This window comes from Festucalex cinctus, chromosome 2 (assembly GCF_051991245.1).
Source record: "Festucalex cinctus isolate MCC-2025b chromosome 2, RoL_Fcin_1.0, whole genome shotgun sequence".
Taxonomy (NCBI): domain Eukaryota; kingdom Metazoa; phylum Chordata; class Actinopteri; order Syngnathiformes; family Syngnathidae; genus Festucalex; species Festucalex cinctus.
In genome coordinates, this window is record NC_135412.1 from 14,302,456 (window position 1) to 14,321,471 (window position 19,016).

Sequence of the window (19,016 nt, forward strand, 5' to 3'; positions counted from 1 at the left end):
TTTACTAACAGCTAATTATGATAAATTAACAAGTCATTTAGATGACTGAAGTAAAATCGATACAACATTAAGAGAGATTTAAAAAAGCAGAACAGTGACAATAATAATAATAATAATAATAATAATAATAATAATAATAATAATAATTTGCTTTTGACTCATAGCTGCTACCTTAACTTATGAGTTTTCATAATTCTCATGATTCAAATTACTCCTTCACCATTGAAATTAATCAATAAACATTTATTTGAAACATTGGTTATATGTCAATAAATAAAAATAGCACTTTGATGTAAAATAAACATTTAAAAAAAGAAAAAGAACCACTGATTTAATAAAGTGTAGTTTATTATGCTTAAAGTCAGTCAGTCAAGTTATTGATGTGTGAATGAATACACATTTGAGATTTTATTAGATCATTTTTCATGTGGCTATTTTTATCTGTTACATGGAGTGCTTTCATTTTCTATTTATGATTTGACTATATTGCCCCATTCAATTAATGGCTGAAAGTGCACCGCAACTGTCTACATTGTGCTCATAAATTTACATACCCCTATGGTATGTAAACTTAGGAGCATAACAGTATTTGAAGCTCACTTGCAACTAAAATGTTGCCTTGCAACACAAACCAAAAAAACAGCAAAGTGAAAGTTTGTAACTTTGTGCACACACAATAATAATCAAGATACCACTTTAAAGCCCTTTTTTGACTGTTTTTTATTTTTATTTTTTTAAGAAAAGACGTGCTGAAGGTGTGGAAACACTGAGTGAAAATTAGATCTTGCCAGGTCAGAGAGGGAGAAAGTAGGAGGAGTTTGGAAGGACATTTGTTTTGGATGACGACATGACGTCATGACGACTTGGTCACCACCACAATAGAAAAGGGTTACACCTCCATGAGGGTGGCTGTAAAGTAACCTAAACCACACAATTAGGTCATACACATTTTTAGACACCTTGTAAATATCCGTTGACCGACCTCAGAAACACTAAAAACATCAAATGTCAGCTGTGTCTACCCAAAGAAAAGTACTGGATTGGAAAGGATATTTCCTTGACAAATCTTTTCTCAAATTAACCCAGAAAGGGGAAAAAGGTTTGTGATTACAGGTCAGAGCGACTTGAAATTACAGACCTGATGCCGTGGTGATCTTCCATGGCAGGCCAGGCAAGTTTGGCCTCGGGACTCATCCTTCTGCCCTTGTTAGTGGGAAGAGCCAGAAGAGTTTTGGCAGACTGCAGCTCTGCCCAATGTTCATGACAGACTGGGACAGACTTGGAAGGAACTCAAACAAAACAAATAAACAATATGACATCTTTATGCCATTTGTACATGTAAATAGTCATGTGAAAGGTGCTATACAAATGAAGGTTACTTACTTCCTTATTTATAAAATATATACAGGTATACAAATTAACGTGGCTCATCTGAAAGCACTTGGAACTAGAGGGTTAAAGCTCCACTGTAGACAAAAACAAAAAGCCAAAAGCACGTCTCCCACCACCAACCCTAGCACTCGCTACTCCCTATCACCGGTGTTAATTTTGACAAGAAATTTGTAATTTAGTTTTAGTTATAGTCTTTTGCCAAACATTAATCAAAGTTTTAGTCATAATTTAGTCATAATTTAGTCATCTGATAGGATTTTACTTTCATCTAAATAAAAAGAAAAAAAGTACATCGTTGAGATTAATTTTACAGTTGCAAAACAAATGGAAACATTTTGAACATTAAATATTAAAGTGCAGTGAACACTGAACAGGTTCTGAGTGGTTCATTTCGTTCCTTCTGATTGGATTGCGTGAATTTTCGTCACTGTTTTCTTTTCATTTTCGTTTGAGTCATTGACAAAATTGTCACTCTATTTTAGTTAGCGTTTTCGTCTCAATGAATGGCGTCTATTTTATTTTTTGTTTAATTTTCATCTGGAAAAAAAAAATTGTGACAAAAATTATGATGAAAATTTTTCGTTGATGAAATTATCAGGTGATTGAGAATATACAGTTATTTCATTGTTGTTTTAATCACTTGTAAAATAAACAGCAGTCAGTGACATGTATTATTTATCTCATGGGTTTCCTTCCTTGGCATTGGTTTCAGTCTGTGTCAAACTGACACTTGTTAGCTGTACATGTACTGTACATGTTAGCCACATGGTGGTGCTGTTCACATCCATCCATCCATAATAATAATAATAAATAATAAAACATTGACAAGTTCAGAATTACAAAATGATTATAAAAGCAGCGACAAGTTCAAAGTTACAAAATTATGATATCTATTGAAGTTGGCTATTTTAGATATTTATTCACAATATACTTTAAATATATTTAAGATATTTTATTCAAGTGACAGGTTTTTGTCATTCAAAAATGAGGGTAAGATCAATCCTTTTTTATTTTTCCATCATTAATGTGACCTATAAATGCACAATTAAATTGTAAAAACAATTAAACAACAAAAGTATGAAACAAACAAACAAACAAACAAACAAACAAACAAAAGACAATAGAAATAATGTAGATGCACTCTTGCTCTCGTTTTTTTTTTTCATAATAAGAAAACCTGTCATTTGAACAAGGGTGTATAGACTTGTATCCACAATATCCTACACAATGTATATTTTTCTTCACAATTTTTAAAATGAGAAATGGTGCAATGTTTTAAGGGTAACTCCATATGTATGATTTGTTTTCCAGGACTTTTTTTCCCCCCTCTCAAATCTGCATAGTGTAGTAAGATTGAGAATGAGAAAGTGTGTCTACATCTTTAACTGGTTCTTCAAGTGAAATGTTGACACTTTCCCGCTCTAGTCGTCTGCAGTAATGTCAAGAGGTACTTTGTGCTTGAGTTCTGTGTCAAAACAAACTCAGTCATCATCATCATCATCATCATTATCATCATCATCTTCGTCAACATCATCATCATCATCATCATCATCATCATACTGGTTGTCCATCTCATGGGTGACGTACGAGCCCTTATGTCTGGACCGGCGCCATAGCACAAATACAATCACGCAGATGACGATTAGTGTGGCACTTATGACACCTACAAAAGGAAACACACAACCATACAGTAAGACATTTTAGTGACACAAGCAAAGAGCAAAACAATGATATTTAGAAATCTATTTTACAAGCACACCTTGTGCTGATATGAAAATCACAATATGAAAATATGTCTATGAAAATAGTGTTTAGCTCTCACCTCCAATCAAGGCTCCAAAGGTACCGTCATCCACGTTTAAGTCTTAAAAAAAAACAAAAAAAACAAAACAAGTTGAAGTTTAAGATAAGTGAATTATTCCTGATCTGACTCCAGTTCTGTGCAACCACAATTTACTCTATGAATGACCTGACTTTTATAAAATTGTTTTTCGGGACAGATCCAAAGTTCGGCATTTTTTTTTATTTTTTTTGTCCTGAATTGTAAGCAAAAAGATTGAATTACATTCATTGTATTTAACACTTCCGGAATGTATACCGACAAAGTATTGTCGTGTCTATTTGCATTTGTGTTATTCTTCGCAACAATATGATTACAGATGAGCTCCGTAATTTAGGGCTGGTCCACAAAATTTTGCGTAAAAATGACGGCAATTGTTTTTAAGTTATATACCGCTATTTTCCCGATGCGGCCCACTTGATAATATATTTTCCTCCATGCAGCCCCTGAGCTGAGTTTGACACCCCTGCTGTACATGGTGTCAGTGAACAATTCTTCAAAGAAGAGGCCAAATTCTTATTTGAAGCTGTTTCTTGTAATTCTCCATTGAAGTTTAAACATAAAACAAACAGTATTACATTTGTATTTGATCAAACCACACAAGTCTGCTAGCTTAATGCTAACACAATTTAAAACTTTTGTCATGCAGGTGAGCTAGAGCCTATCCCAGCTAACTATGGGCGAGAGGCATGGCACACCTTCCACAACTGGTCGCCACACAATTGCTGGACACAGACGGACAAACAATTGACCCTCACTAATGACAAATTGTAGTCTTTGTTGAGCATGCATGTTTTTGGTATGTGGGAGTTACACATCAAGAATGCATGCTAGTATGACGAAAATGGAGGCCAACGCCAAGATTTGAACCCGCAACCTCCTGTCTGCTCTTATCTTCACGGCAACAGATGCTGCACAAGGGAGTTGCTCCTTGACTTGACTGATGTAAGGCTGATAAGACCTCACTCAGCCTTATAATATCATTTTGACATCAAATATTTCAACATAATATATAAGTACTTTTTCTTTCTTATTACAAGTGTACACCTAAATAATTATGAAATAACATATAAATGCTATGCCAGGTCAGAAGAGGAAGTGGTGTGAGTGCAGCTGGCGATGAGAACGCACTGAAGGTCTTCCAGTATCAGTAAGAAAAGCAAACATTTGTGGTTTCGCAGCTCAGCCAATCTGCTTCAAGTCTTTGTTGACTTTTACAATATTTAACTAAGAGCATGTTGTTCTTTAACAACCCTGACTGACAAAGACTCTGTTTGCCTCTTTCAGAAACTTTCATTAAACGTACCGGCAACAGTTTTGGTCACTGACTCCGGATGCAGGGTCACGTCTAAGGGGGGAGGAGTTATGGAAGCTGCCATCGTGACAGCAACCTAGAAACAAAATTAGAAAGTAATTCAAAAATTCACGTTTTGCTCATGTTTGTTATTTTGACATTAGTTGTAACTTTCTAAGCACTACGCATGTCACTCTGACTTCAGAAACACCACAAGCAAAATTACTTTTCCACAATTCTCAGTGAGCATGACATTAATTCAGTTTTTATGGTTCTTTCCACACTATATATATATATATATATAATATGATAAAAGGCAATAAATAGTCGTTTCCTCAAATTTTTTATATGCTGCATCCTGCATGTGCGGTAGTTAATTAAGTCTTGGCAATGGCAGCATTTTTTTTTTTTTTAAATGAACAATGTGACCAAAACTCACCAGTTCAAAGAGTCTGACACCAGCAAATACAAGTGTGTAAAAACACTCAAGCACATACGCATAAAAAGATGGGTGCGGTGGTTCTGGATCTGTGGCCACTCCCACCAGTGGTGATGCTGCCCTTGAAGAAACATCAACATGGGAACCACGCGTAAAATGAAAACATTTATTTTAATTGAAAACAACATTAAAAAAAAAAATAGATAAATAAAATAAAAATATGAGATAGGGAATCGGTGGGGGGTGCCGAACGGCGAGTATTCGGGGGACCATCGTATCTGACCTTGATAGTGCGGACAAAATGGCCACCAGAGAGCAGCAAAATCCATTTTCAGAGGCCGGCATATTTCGTTGACAAAAACAAGAAGATTCCTTTTAATTGTGAATAGAATAGTGGATGAGTGCCAAAGGGTGCCAGGAGAATCTACAGGTGTCATTGAAGTTCAGTGGTCTGTCTTAATTTGATGTCAAGTGGGCCGAACCAGTAAAATCATTTCAGAATTATAGTTTGCCCCTTTGTTTTAATACGACACAATACAAATACATCAGGAGATTTTTCACATTTAATTGAATAACCTTTCACAAAATGTAATGAACAACCAGAGATTTTTAAAGAAAAGTGTGCTTCGGTTTATCATCTGCAGTGCGCATTAAAAAATATAGTGTTGCACTTTAAAATGAAACTACCTGATCTCAAATAGCCTAATCAAAATCGAAATAAATTACAGAACTGTACAATTTTAAGTGAGAACTTTGTTAAACTGGTAAAAAAATAATGTATTCACCTACAATAGACTAGGATATTACCTTACCAACAAAAATATTTGAGACTAGCAGAAATATAGTTAGTTTGTCAGTTAGTTTGTAGTTCAGCCTATGACTAAATCTAACCTAACCGTACCTATAAATTTCTACTGGAAGTCCTCAAATTTTGTGCTTTCCTAACATTTAAAATATCTGAAATAGTGCAAAAATATGTTGATTTTTCATTTTTCTTTCTTTCTTTCTTTCTTTCTTTCTTTCTTTCTTTCTTTCTTTCTTTCTTTCTTTCTTTCTTTCTTTCTTTCTTTCTTTCTTTCTTTCTTTCTTTCATGTAATGTATATTGGGGTTTCTTAGCCAAGTCCTTATAAAAGATGTTTCTAATCTCAATGTGGATTTCTAACTATACTTTAAAAGTATGAATGAAAACATTCTCAATAAACCAAATCCTGTCAAGTCGTTTTGATTGGTTGCCCATCCCGAGATATCATAGGGGAGAGAGATTATTGGCCGAGAAATTACTTCATGCAATTATGTTAATGTGTTCTGTTGAATCTAAAATTTATTGTAAAATCCTTTTTTTGTCTGCGATTGGCTGGGAACCAGTCCAGGGTGTCCCCCGCCTACTGCCCAGAGCCAGCTGAGATAGGCGCCAGCACCCCCGGCAATACAGCGGTCAAGAAAATGGATGGATGGATGGATGGATGGATGGATGGATGGATGGATGGATGGATGGATGGATGGATGGATGGATGGATGGATGGATGGATGGATGGATGGATGGATGGATGGATGGATGGATGGATGAATTCTTTTTTTGTCACAATGGCAATAGAAGATGTGGCATATTCCACTCCCTAATCCCATAATCCTTTGCAGCCTTCACTCTCACCCCACTACCCCACCATCGGATTAGGAGCTCCTGGATCAGTGTGTCTCACCTCCACCCACTCCCACCTCATGGCCCACATATTTAATTCCTCCTTCCAGGTTGGACTCAATGGACAGACAGGAATTGAAAGCTTCATCTTCTTCCGCTCCTCCTGACCTCTTTCAAATATGTATTTTTCTTGCACACATCCTAATGAGAGACATCTGATAAATACATCCATGAAAAACAGGCCCACCTCAACAACATTTCATCAACACATGTAGAGAGAATGCGTCCGCTCGTCCGTTTGTCTCCGTGAAAAATGACTCATGCTACTGCATTTTACTGAGCAATTGTGACTCTCCATTTGTGTTCATGTGTACTACATTATATATCGTACTGCTACCTGGTGGCCAACACGCACAGCAAAAAAATAAATATATAAATAAAAAATACTGAATTTGCACAGAGATCTAAAGTGAGCTCTGTATCAGTACAACATTGAAGCACTCCAAACACCGGCTCTGAACCAAATAACAGAAAAGGAGAGATCTCATTGATGACGAGAATGGGCCGCCAGTGAATTTGTATCATTCAAGCAGGCCTCACTTTGAAATCCTATAGCAGTGAAAATGACATGAAACTCCAACAAGCTGCTGTGAGTTTGAATTAGTAACTCAAATCAAGTGATGCTTGATTGCTCGTTACTTAGTAGCTTCATCAATCAAGGATGTCAGCTGAGGTGGCAAAACTACTTTGACTGGGAAGAAGTACATATAGCCCACTTGTGTATTAAAAAAAAAATATATATATATATATATATTAGGGGCATTAAAAAAATCGATTCGGCGATATATCGCGATACTACATCGCGCGATTCTCGAAACGATTCAATAATCGGCAGAATCGATTTTTTTTTTTTTTTTTTTTTTTTTTTTAGGATTCACACCTTGAGCATGGAAGAATGTTATATGAATGGAACATTAAGCCTTAATATTTTATTTTAATGCTGTTCAAACATGAAACAGATTAGAACCTCTATAAGACTGGAATTTCAGATAAATAAATAATACATTTTCATATAAATCTTACACTCTACAAGCTTACTGATTAGTATTTTCTAAATTTGAATGAAAAAAATCGCAACAATCGACTTATAAATTCGTATCGGGATTAATCGGTATCGAATCGAATCGTGACGTGTGAATCGTGATACGAATCGAATCGTCAGGTACTAGGCAATTCACACCCCTAATATATATATATATATATATATATATTCTGGTAAAAGTAGTACTGAAACACCAACATGAAGAAACCACCATAGTGGTTTTTTTTTGTTTTTTTTTAAATCATAAAAAAGATTTGGGGGAATCAAAATGTATACATACATACATATATATATATATATATATATATATATATATATATATATATATATATATATATATAGTTTTTGTTTGAATATTTATTTTTTTGGCGGGGCAGACAAAGATTTGTGAGCGATTTTTTCTGGAAATTGTGTGCATAAATTGAGATAAAATCGTTTTCATAGTGACATAGTGACGCTTTTTTTTTGTAATGTCAAATGGATGCTGTGGCTAAAAAAAAAGAAAACAAGTTTGGAAACACTGCAGTGACTGCAGTCAGTATAAAAAACGATCATGGTGTTGATTCAGCAGTCATTGCTGCAACCCGAGTGTGCGCGTGTCTGTTGCTCCACCCTTGCTCTGACGTCACCACCCCCACATCACATTCAGACAGCAGCAGACGGTCTCCTCCAGTGTAGAACACTCCAGTGGACTGAAACTTCTGGACCAGGAAGAGAGATTTTATTTGATTTATCAACCTTGTTGTTTACAATCTTAAAATGAAGGAACGCAAAAACAAGAACAAGAAACTGAGGTGAGTATTACCAATTATTGTGGATTATTACTTTGTCACAATGGACCATCATTTAAGTAGTCAGTGGTTCACGATTATTATTTGAAATGTTGCTCACCCCACACTTCTGATAACATAATTGCACTCAAATGTTTATTTTTTTGCGAGACATTGTTGAACAGGTCTACACAGTGCACTTAAAATATTATGAACGTGAGATGACTATAAATTAAAATGTATTTACAATTCAAAAGTAATTGAGTGTGAAGTGTAATGATAAATATCTTCATACATTTTCCACCCTACTCAGCCTTGGATTAATTCAATCGAAATTGATGAATACCGTATTCATGCTTCAGCTAATTAGCGAGTCTTAGCCCTGCTAGTAAGGTCACCTGATAATCTGAAAATCCTTTACTTCGCACACACACACACCCACACACACATACACTCCACGCACACACTGTCAAACACAGATTCTGCCCTTTCTTGTCTATGGTTCATTTTCACCACACACTATTGAAATGCTTTAATACACACTACTGGAACGTTTTACACACATTACTGACATTTTCTTTCTTTCGCACCCATTACTGTTTTTTTTTTTTTTTTTTCCCCTGTTTTCATTTACAGATGAAAACATTGAATGATTGAAGAACCCAATGAGGGTCACTCATGGCCGGCAATCAAATCATCAGCATGACAAGCAGCAATCACCTCCTCCCTCGCTGCAAGTCTGAGGGGATGCTCGTGGATCTCGACGAGGGGAGTCCAGCCGGCCTCACACAAGTCAGAGGTCACCACGTAATGTTCTCTTCAGGTAAGATAAATGTAAAATAAATAACTATATAAGTATAAATAACCAGGTAAACCAATCAAGACGCAAGACTTCATGTCTGCGCTGGCACGTGAGTTTTGCTACGGACAAGCAAAGCAATCCAGCTCCCGGTGTTGCATTGCGTGGTTATCCAAAGGCAATAAAAAAATAAATAAAATAAAATAAAAATGGTGAAAGGCTGTAGTCACGGCTTGTGTAAGAGTGATAACCGTTATCCCGATCAACTAACCGTCATCCTGCTGTAGTCACGGCTTGTGAAAGACAGATAGCCGTTATCCCGATCGACTGGACGTAGGTGTCCGGTTTATTCCCATCCCTAAACCTTCAAACAACTATGAAAAATGTCTGCGCTGGATCAAACTTTGCACACACGACCAGTTGAATCCCTCCAAAATGACCAGAAACTACTACGTCTGCACTAAGGTAATGTTCTCCATTGTTGTTGTTAGCCAAAGGCTAACGATAGCTCCGGGTAGCTAACCGTCCATGCGTTTGTGAACTTAATATTTACTATAAATGCCTATGAGGTAATATAAATACATTCTTACCCTGCTTGACAGGAGTAATTTCCAAAAACTTCGGTTTTGCCGACAATCGTTCGAAGTGAATGAGGCGACTCTGTCTTTTTATGACTTCTGCAGCAGCAGACAGCGACGTGCATTTCCTTTGTTTTTGGACAAAATTGCAGGGTGAGGGAGTGAAGAGAAATATCGGTGTGCTGAAAATACCTGACTGTGAAATCACAAGGAAGATTTGACAACTTAACATGAATGCACTTCTGCTCATCTCGATCGGTAAATGTCCGAGGGTGCTGCTCGTCGCATTTAGTGGGCGGGGAGGGGCGTGCCATGGTAAGATCATTGTATCCCACCAAGGGACTCTTGGGGTATACAAACAATAGAAAAATTTTGAGATATAATGTGGCTATACACTAATATATGCAAAGTATTTATTGTCTCACTGGTTGAACTGCATTTCTGCTCTGTTCAAATGCTCCATATTGCCTAATTAGCTCAGCTAAAAATAGTACATTATGCATTCAATTGCACATTTCTTCTGTTAAAGTTGTTTTTCTTAGAGGTGCTTTGATTGTGAAATTAATTACAACTTCAGAGGAAATTTGTTTCATTTTTTATGCCAAGGAATACAGGCTACAACTGGAGGAAATCAGACCATACATGAAAGGGGAAAATATGGATGTTAAGTCAAGTCAAGATGTGGGCTTCTTTTATGTTTTAAAACTTTTCCTTCTTCTGGGATGCCAACATGACTTAGATTGTCTGTCACATTTGTGCCCACTTTTAAAGAACAACACTTGTGAGATCAGAGGTTCACTGATGTAAGTTCACAAACATTGTTGTAGGTGATGAAGATGTTTCATCTTAACATCTCATATAAAAAGCTCTCTGCGGTAATCTTTAATCCATCCATCCATTTTCTTGACCGCTTATTCCTCACAAGGGTCACGGGGGGAGCTGGACTCTCTCTCAGCGGGCTTTGGGCAGGAGGCAGGGAAAAACTGTAATTTTTTTTTTATTTAGAGACATCAAAATGCCTTAAACTGTTGAAACTTTGTTGGCGCCAGAATATGTGTTGCTCAGTGTAACAGATACAAAGTATACCAGCTAATATATTCAGATTTACATGAGAACCCTGTCTGAAACACTCACTGCCTAATAATAGAATTGTGGATTGATTTGTATCATGAACAATGTCCATATAGTTTATTTAACTACAGTTATTCTCTTTTGCTTTCAGTGCCTTCTCCCAGTGCCTTAAGACTGGACACGTCTGACTCCTATGGAGCTGCACAGGAAGTGGTTGCAATCAAGGATTATTTTCCCAGAAGTTTAACCACCCTGCAATTCTCCAAAGGTGATCGACTCTTTGTTCTGGACACATCAGGCGGCGAGTGGTGGTATGCACACAATAACAGAGAGATGGGATACATCCCTGCTGCTTATGTCAAACTGCTCAACTTCAGGAATTGTTCGCTCAGTGACAGCGGTATGATTGACAGTCTTGGGGAGGAAGAAAGGGAGCTGAATGACTTTGAAGGGTTAGGAGAGTGGACAGATGAGACTTTTAAGCCCTCTCCAACTATAATCAAGCCTCCATTTTCTGATGACCCCTTCATACATCCCTTAGATCAGAATGACAAAGGCGCTAGCTCTAGAGATTTGACTCTTTTTGACACATTTTCATTCCCAAGTGGCTCCAACTTTGACACCAATAATATAAAGTTTAGTGGCCTCCGCAGTTATCCTAACCAAACAGTGCACAGTGATAATCCTCTCTTAAGGAGTAAACGTTCCCAGAGTCTTTCCCAACTCTCGGTTCTACACGCACAATCAAATCCAACCATACCTTCCTCATGCTTCTTCACGGGCTTGAAACCACCTTCACCAGAGCAGTTTCAGAATCGTGAGGACTTCAGAACAGCGTGGCTCAACCACCGAAAGCTGGCCAGGTCATGCCATGACCTGGAATCATTGGGCCAAAGTCCAGGTTGGGGTCAGACCCAACCGATTGAGACCAGCATTGTGTGTGGGTTGGATAGCAGTGGAGGTGTTGTTCAACTGCCGGACACCAACATCACCATGCACATTCCTGAAGGTCATGTATGCCAGGGTGATCACCAGCAGATCTCCATGAGAGCCTTGCTGGATCTTCCTACGGAGCTCAACAATGACCGTTGCTCCACTGTCAGCCCAGTGGTGGAGATCAAGCTCAGCAACATGGAGACAAAGTCTTTTGTGACCTTGGAGATTAAAGTATCAGTCACTGTAAAGGACAGTGGCCACTCTGCCGAGATACTTTGTGTACGGAGCGACTGCAAAGATGGGCCTTACACACCCATTCCTAGTTGTTATATTTATAAGGATATGGTCCAAGTACGCCTGGACAGTCTTGAGCCATGCATGTACGTGGCCGTTGTGGTTCAGTCACTGTACATCAGTCACAACTTGACCGTGTGGGATCACATGCAGAGAAAGGTAACAGTTGGTGTTTATGGACCCAAGCACATCCACCCTTCCTTTAAGACAGTCGTGGCCGTGTTTGGGCATGACTGTGCCCCAAAGACTTTACTGGTGAGCGATGTGGGTCGTTTAGCTTGCTCCACCCCACCAGTCACCCTCCAGTTGTGGGGGAAGCAACATTTTGTCCTGGATTTGCCGCAGGACCTCCAGGTGGGCTTGTACCCCAATGTATCCAACTATCAGGTAAAAGCCTGCGATGGTGCCGGGCTGATCCGAGGATTCCAACTTAAACTGGGCAAAGTCAGCCGGCTCATTTATATGATGTCATCGCATGACCCCAATATCATCTCAGACTTCACTCTTAGGGTCCAAGTCAAGGACACGCTGGACTGCATCCTCAGCCAGTTCTGCATCCAAACGCCACAACCGCCGCCAAAGTCTGGAGTAAAGACGACGGGACAGAGGAGATTCTTGAAAAAAAGAGAGATGGACAAGATCACCCTATCGCCGCTGGCGGTCACCTCTAAATACCCCACATTTCAGGACCGCTGCATCACCAGCCTAAAATTTGGCAAGCTGATAAAAACGATAATACGGCAGCACAAGATCAGCTACCTACTGGAGTACAAGAAGGGGGATGTGATTGCTCTGCTCAGTGAGGAGAAAATTAAGCTAAGAGGGCAGTTACGCTCAAAAGAATGGTACATTGGATACTATCAGGGCAAGATGGGGCTGGTCCATGCTAAGAACGTTTTGGTTTTGGGAAAGGTCAAGCCCATTCATTGGTGTGGACCGGACCTAACAACAATGATGCTGCTGGAGCAAATCCTCAAGCCTTGCAAATTTCTTACATATATCTATGCTTCTGTCAGAACCGTTCTGATGGAGAATGTGGGAAACTGGAGGGCGTTCGCTGATGCGCTTGGCTACGGGAACTTGTCTCTTAATTACTTCTGTCGGACCGAGCTGGATAATGAGCCGGAGAAGGTAGCATGTGTTCTGGAGAAACTCAAAGAGGAGTGCACCAATATGGAGAACAAGGAGAGGAAGTCGTTTCAGAGAGAGCTCATGATGGTGAGTAAAAATATCATTGTAGCAACAAGTGGGTCCCTCATTTGATCGTTGACTTTCAAAAATGCAGGTGACTTTTACATGATCTCGAACTTTCTAAATGGAAGACTTTACACATTCAACAGTTCACAAAAGAGATTTTCACAGTCCATTCTCAGTGCATCACCGGCAAAACTCTCAAAACGGTACATTAACTAATCCAAAGTGTGTTTACACAATCGAGCTAGCCCCCCCCCCCCCCCATTGGTGTGTGGTGAGGTCGGAACAACGGTGGCAATTGTTTTACACACAAAGGGGCATGGACAGCGAGTCACAAGTGTAAAACTTCACTCTGGTCATGGCTGCTACCTCTATTATGGTTCTAATACTACATCAGAAGCATGCATGCACATTGAGGGGGTCACATTTGATCCCAATTATCCTACATGCGTACCTTACATAAAAAGCAACACAAATGCTTGCTTACCCACTTCTAAAGATGCTATAGACTAGTCCCAGTCTTACTTTGCTCTTGATGGAGATAGTTTTGTAAATATGTTTGTTTGTTTGTTTGTTTGTTTGTTTGTTTGTTTGTTTGTTTGTTTGTTTGTTTGTTTGTTTGTTTGTTTGTTTGTTTGTTTGTTTGGTTGGTTGGTTGGTTGGTTGGTTGGTTGGTTGGTTGGTTGGTCTTCAATTTTACCAGAAAAAGACTGAAGTGCATCTAGGTTCAAATAAAACTGAATTAACAAGCAATGTTGAGCATTTCAATATTCCTACGTTTTGGATTGTAGTTTAAACCCTCCTGATCTCATCCTTATCTTAGGAATGTGTGCTTCCTGGTAACTTTGGGGTGTAGTTCCAACTTTCTCTCAAAGCTGGGGAACCATCATCAGTTTTACATAATTATTGGTCAACCAAACATTCCCAGTCCCTGAAGAAAATCCATGATTAATAAACAAGCCTCTCATTCTTTCTTGTTGAAGCCGGATTATTATTTCTGAGCAGCTTTGTGTCAGAACCTAGTTGCCATATGGGGATGTTCCCATGAAAAGCTGTGGGGAAGTGATAACTGATACTGAGAGAAAACAAAGAGTGTGGACGCACCCCCATCATATCAGGTCATGTTCAGTTTCATCACCTCATTTAGGAACACACAAAATCTGTCTACTTTTATCATCATCAAAAACAAGGAGACAGCTATTTCTTCATCTACCCACTACACTCACTCACAGCTGCAAAATCATATCAAAGTTGTCATGATATGTTTTCCTTCCTCACAACAAGTGCTTCCAGGTGAAATGTGAGCAGGAGGGCCTGCAGCGGCATCCGACACTGGCTCGGCAGATCTCTTCAAGCACCATATTGGGTTACAACAGACAAGCGTGTATTAACAGAATCATGCACTCAAACACTTCTAAAAAATGTATAGATGGACCATTGAGAATTGTTCTCAGACTTTACAGGCAGCTAAAAAAAAATCTCTTGATCAGCATGACCACAACTGACCGCCATCTAAGTTTATCATGCTGATTATGGAGGATAATAGGTGAAAACCTCAACGTTTGGTTGTTGGTCAGAATCACCTCTTCAGACCTCCTGATCATTGTTTTGAAACTGTTACCGGTTTCATGTGACGTGTTGTACTTCAATCCTTTCCGGCTTAAATGACACGACTGTCCAAAACAAAGCCGTTCATTGCATGTAAGGTCATCGTGCACATACCACAGTGTACGTGCGTATGTGCTTGTCTTGCTATATTTAGAATCAAGCCTTCGTGCAGCTTAATTCAGCAGGTTAAGGACTGCACGTTAGAAGAGTGCTGCTATGCACAGCCAGGTGGCAGAAGTAGAGTGTAAGCATGTACGCGATCTTGGAGCGTTTTCTCTCCCTGAGTAAAAACTAGCCTTGTGGGTGGCAGGATTCGAGTTAGAAATGCATGAAAAAAAAAGGGGGGTATCCTGTAAATTTTCATGGGTTGTTAAGAACCCAATTTGAGGTGATAATCTGGGGAATTTATGAAAAGCATCATATTCAAGCTTATATGTAAACATTTTGTTTTGTCATTAGCAGAAGTCCATGCAAAATAATACAATGCATGAAATTTTTTTGTAAGTAGAACTTGATCCGGTTTTTAATATTTTATTGACCAAAAAATTATTTCATGAAAAAAACAAAAACAAAAGCATGAATGTTGAGTTAAATACAATCATCCATTGTGAATGTTAAATCATCCTGTGGAATTTTGCATCCCAAATCAGGACTGACATCAAGCAATGTTATGTCCCCTGTCCTTGAGATTAAATTTCCTTAAACCTACCTGCTACCCATCAGGCCTTGCTCAAGATGGACTGCCAGGGTCTTGTTGCCAGATTGGTTCTGGACTTTGTCCTGCTGACCACTGCAGTGGAGGTGGCATCCCGCTGGAGGGAACTTGCAGAGAAACTGGCCAGGGTGTCCAGACAGCAGATGGAGGCTTATGAGGCACCGCACCGTGATAAAAGCGGCATGCTGGACAACGAGGTAAGAACGCAATACTTGTTTATTATCAGGTCAGGCATCAAAAGTTGCATTTTGGCCATTTAATCACGCAAAACAACTGAAATTATTTGCACACGGGCAACCAAAGCCGTCAAATAATGTAAAGGTATAAGTAGGGTCGCAAAGGGATGTAAAAATTTCTGGAACGTTTACTGGGGATTTAAATTGTTTGTTTTTTTTAATATTCGAAATTGGAAACTTTCCACTTTTCCATTTATGGGAATTAACGGCAATTTAATGGAAAATAAACAAGAATTTGATGCTCTGTGCGCATGTATCAGTCAAATGTTGGTACATTTGACCATGTTTTACATAGCATGATATAATAAAAGTGGTGTTGTGAAAGAGTGACAGAGAGAAATTCCATGATAAAGCGTGTCTGCTATGTGGTTCTCCAAGGCTGTTTGTTGCTTCGTGTAATGTTACCTGGACGGATGGTGTCAATGATTGTGGGCCTTGTGAAAACAAAAAAGACAAAAAAACAAAACAAAACAAAAAAACAACAACTTTTGGCCCTTGAATATCATTGTTGCTTTTTGAAAAGACTGTATTATGGACCATTTCATAATGTTTGTAAACTTGACTATGACTAAGCTAACTTGAACCAACAAGATTGTGTTGTGTTTGGGCTTGTGTCACCAGATGGACCTTAAAACGGGTTTAGCTGTTTTTTCATTGTCCTTAAAAAAACAAAATGAATCAAGCAGAACCTACGGGTGAGGAAGATAAATCAACTGGATGTTATAATTAGTTGTACGGGATGACTTTGTAATTTAGCCAAACACAATAGTTAGCCTGCTCGCTAACGTCTGCTCTGTAGCATGATAAGCATTGGTGTCAAAACTCAAAAGTGTACATCTGTGCCATTAATAAGAGCAGAAAAGTCAATTAATTAGCCATTTCCTTGATGATCATGTTAACGATATCTGAATTTAATATCTATTTTTGAATCACCTTACCTGCTAAATGTAAATTACAGCCAACGTTTCGTCTCTCTTCCTAGCAACCTTGTGTACCTCATATAAAATGTGACATCATGGTGAACTTATAGTGGACACAAGAACAGTAGCCAGTTGTTTCTAATGACTGACCAAAGTTGCCTCTGTTTAACACATTTTTTTCTTCAAAAACATTATTCTGCCACTTTCCTTGCCCTGGATCCCATCAGTCTATGTGGAAACCAGCCTACGACTTCCTGTTGACGTGGGCAGCGCACGTCGGGGACAGCTATCGTGACGTCATCCAGGAGCTCCATGTGGGTCTGGACAAGATGAGGAACCCAATCACCAAGAGATGGAAGCACCTGACTGGCACACTCATCCTCGTCAACTGCCTCGACATCCTCCGAAGTGCCGCATTCTGTCCCACCGGCTATGGCGACTTTGCCGTCTGATTTGCTATGGTTACCAGTGAACGGGGCCAGTCAAGCATTTGCTCCTGCTTACACATGGACCTGTGTCATGTGACCAGGAAGGTCTCCTCCACCAGTGCAGTATTGAGCCTTTCTGACACTTAAGGACAGAATAAACTTTTTCTCCAAGGGCCGCATATAGAAAAATGGAAGGATGCAAAGGCCACTTTGAAATTCTTTGACTTGGAAGTTGTCAAACACCGGGTGTCCCACAAGTCACGACACATTTGCTTTCTTCAATTTGATTTCTGGTTGTGAGGCGATGATGATGATGATTTGATGATTTTAGTAAGCACATCATAGCTTTGCCCATGGCTTGTCATTGACATTGGAGCAGCGTTGCTAAACTGAAGAAAGAGCTTTTTCTTTTCACCGCCTCACAGCTACTTCAGATACCTGACATAAAATAGGAAAAAGGAAGTGTCTAGTGACTTTTGGGTCACTGCTACAACACAGCTTTCTGATAAACAGGATCCCTGTATCCCACTAAAATAGCTTAGCCTCTGCATTCAACAGATAACAAATCACACCTCCACATTCAGAACCAAAATAAGAACCCCCCCCCCCCAAAAAAAAAGAAAAAGGAAAAAAAAAAAGAACGCTATGTACAGTATAAATAGTTTTCTATTGTGGACTGCAGGGCATGTCACTCATTTGTGTATGTATGTCGACAAACTTTTGCTTTTAAATCCAAACTTAAGAGTTTTTGAGAAAAAAAATCCACAATATGCATTTGTTTTTCATAATGTGTTTGTAAAATTCACTAAAATGTATTTCGTGTTTGCTACTGCATCTTGGCCAGTACACCCTTGATTTTTTTTTTTTTTTAATGCAATGAATAAGCAGTTAAGAAAATGGATGGATGGATGGATGGATGGATGGATGGATGGATGGATGGAATATAAGCGTTCAAAAAAAAAAAGGGGAAAAAAAAGTATGGCGAATTTGCGCCCTCTTGTGGAGTTCAACCATGTCCCAAGAACGAACTGTCGGGCCAGCATCATAAGCAATCATAGTTGGGGACCAGATATCACAAAAGGATGATTTTTCATGGAGGCAAGACAAAAGGCAATCACGCTACATGGGTAATCCTAACCCTGATTCATTTGACAGGATTATAAAGAAGGTAGACAATGAACTATTAACCTATTCTTTTGCACACACCTATATTTCTTTACATTTGTTCTGCAATCACAATGACAGACATATTTGGATAAAAATTCCATTTTTTATGTTTTGTATTCTTTAGGGTGCAAAATTGTGACCCATGCAGTGTAAATCCAACCTAAAGCACTACAAACCAAATTTAATGCGTGACCTTTGCTCGGAACGCCACATTCTTATATGACGAAACTCTACTGCCATCTAGTGGCTACAGGAATATAACGACCGCTTGTATTAATTAAACGAGCCATATCTGTCATGATGAAGAAAATAATAATAATAATAATAATAATAATAATAATAATAATAATAATAATAATAATAATAATAATAATAATAATAATAATAACCCAAAACAGAAAAGAAGAATATTTGATGTTAGTGCCTACTGAAATAAAACCTACCCGGATTGCAAGGGTGCATACCAGCTATGACGTCTCGAGGAGGTTGTGCGCAGAGGAAGTAGCACACATGAAGTTTCAGAATAAAAGCATTTGACTTTTCATTGTCAAGTAGCCACATAATGGTAACTCGGCTTTTCTTTTGTTTGCTCC

At 38.7% G+C, this 19,016-nt stretch overlaps 1 protein-coding gene and 1 long non-coding RNA gene across 2 annotated transcripts; one reads left to right on the plus strand and one right to left on the minus strand.

Moving 5' to 3' along the window:
• Nucleotides 1-2,383: 2,383 nt before the first annotated feature.
• On the minus strand, nt 2,384-4,983 carry LOC144014974 (uncharacterized). The gene is made up of 4 exons (XR_013282659.1): nt 4,966-4,983; nt 4,539-4,623; nt 3,215-3,256; nt 2,384-3,055 (listed from the first exon to the last, which is right to left on the minus strand). It is a non-coding gene; the product is annotated as an uncharacterized LOC144014974 (long non-coding RNA).
• Nucleotides 4,984-8,355: 3,372 nt separating this feature from the next.
• Nucleotides 8,356-18,918, plus strand: sh3bp4a (SH3-domain binding protein 4a). The gene is made up of 5 exons (XM_077513066.1): nt 8,356-8,501; nt 9,114-9,300; nt 11,077-13,373; nt 15,681-15,869; nt 17,056-18,918. The coding sequence occupies exons 2-5, from the start codon at nt 9,156-9,158 to the stop codon at nt 17,278-17,280; spliced, it is 2,856 nt and encodes a 951-aa protein (XP_077369192.1). The 5' UTR covers nt 8,356-8,501; nt 9,114-9,155; the 3' UTR covers nt 17,281-18,918.
• Nucleotides 18,919-19,016: the final 98 nt, after the last annotated feature.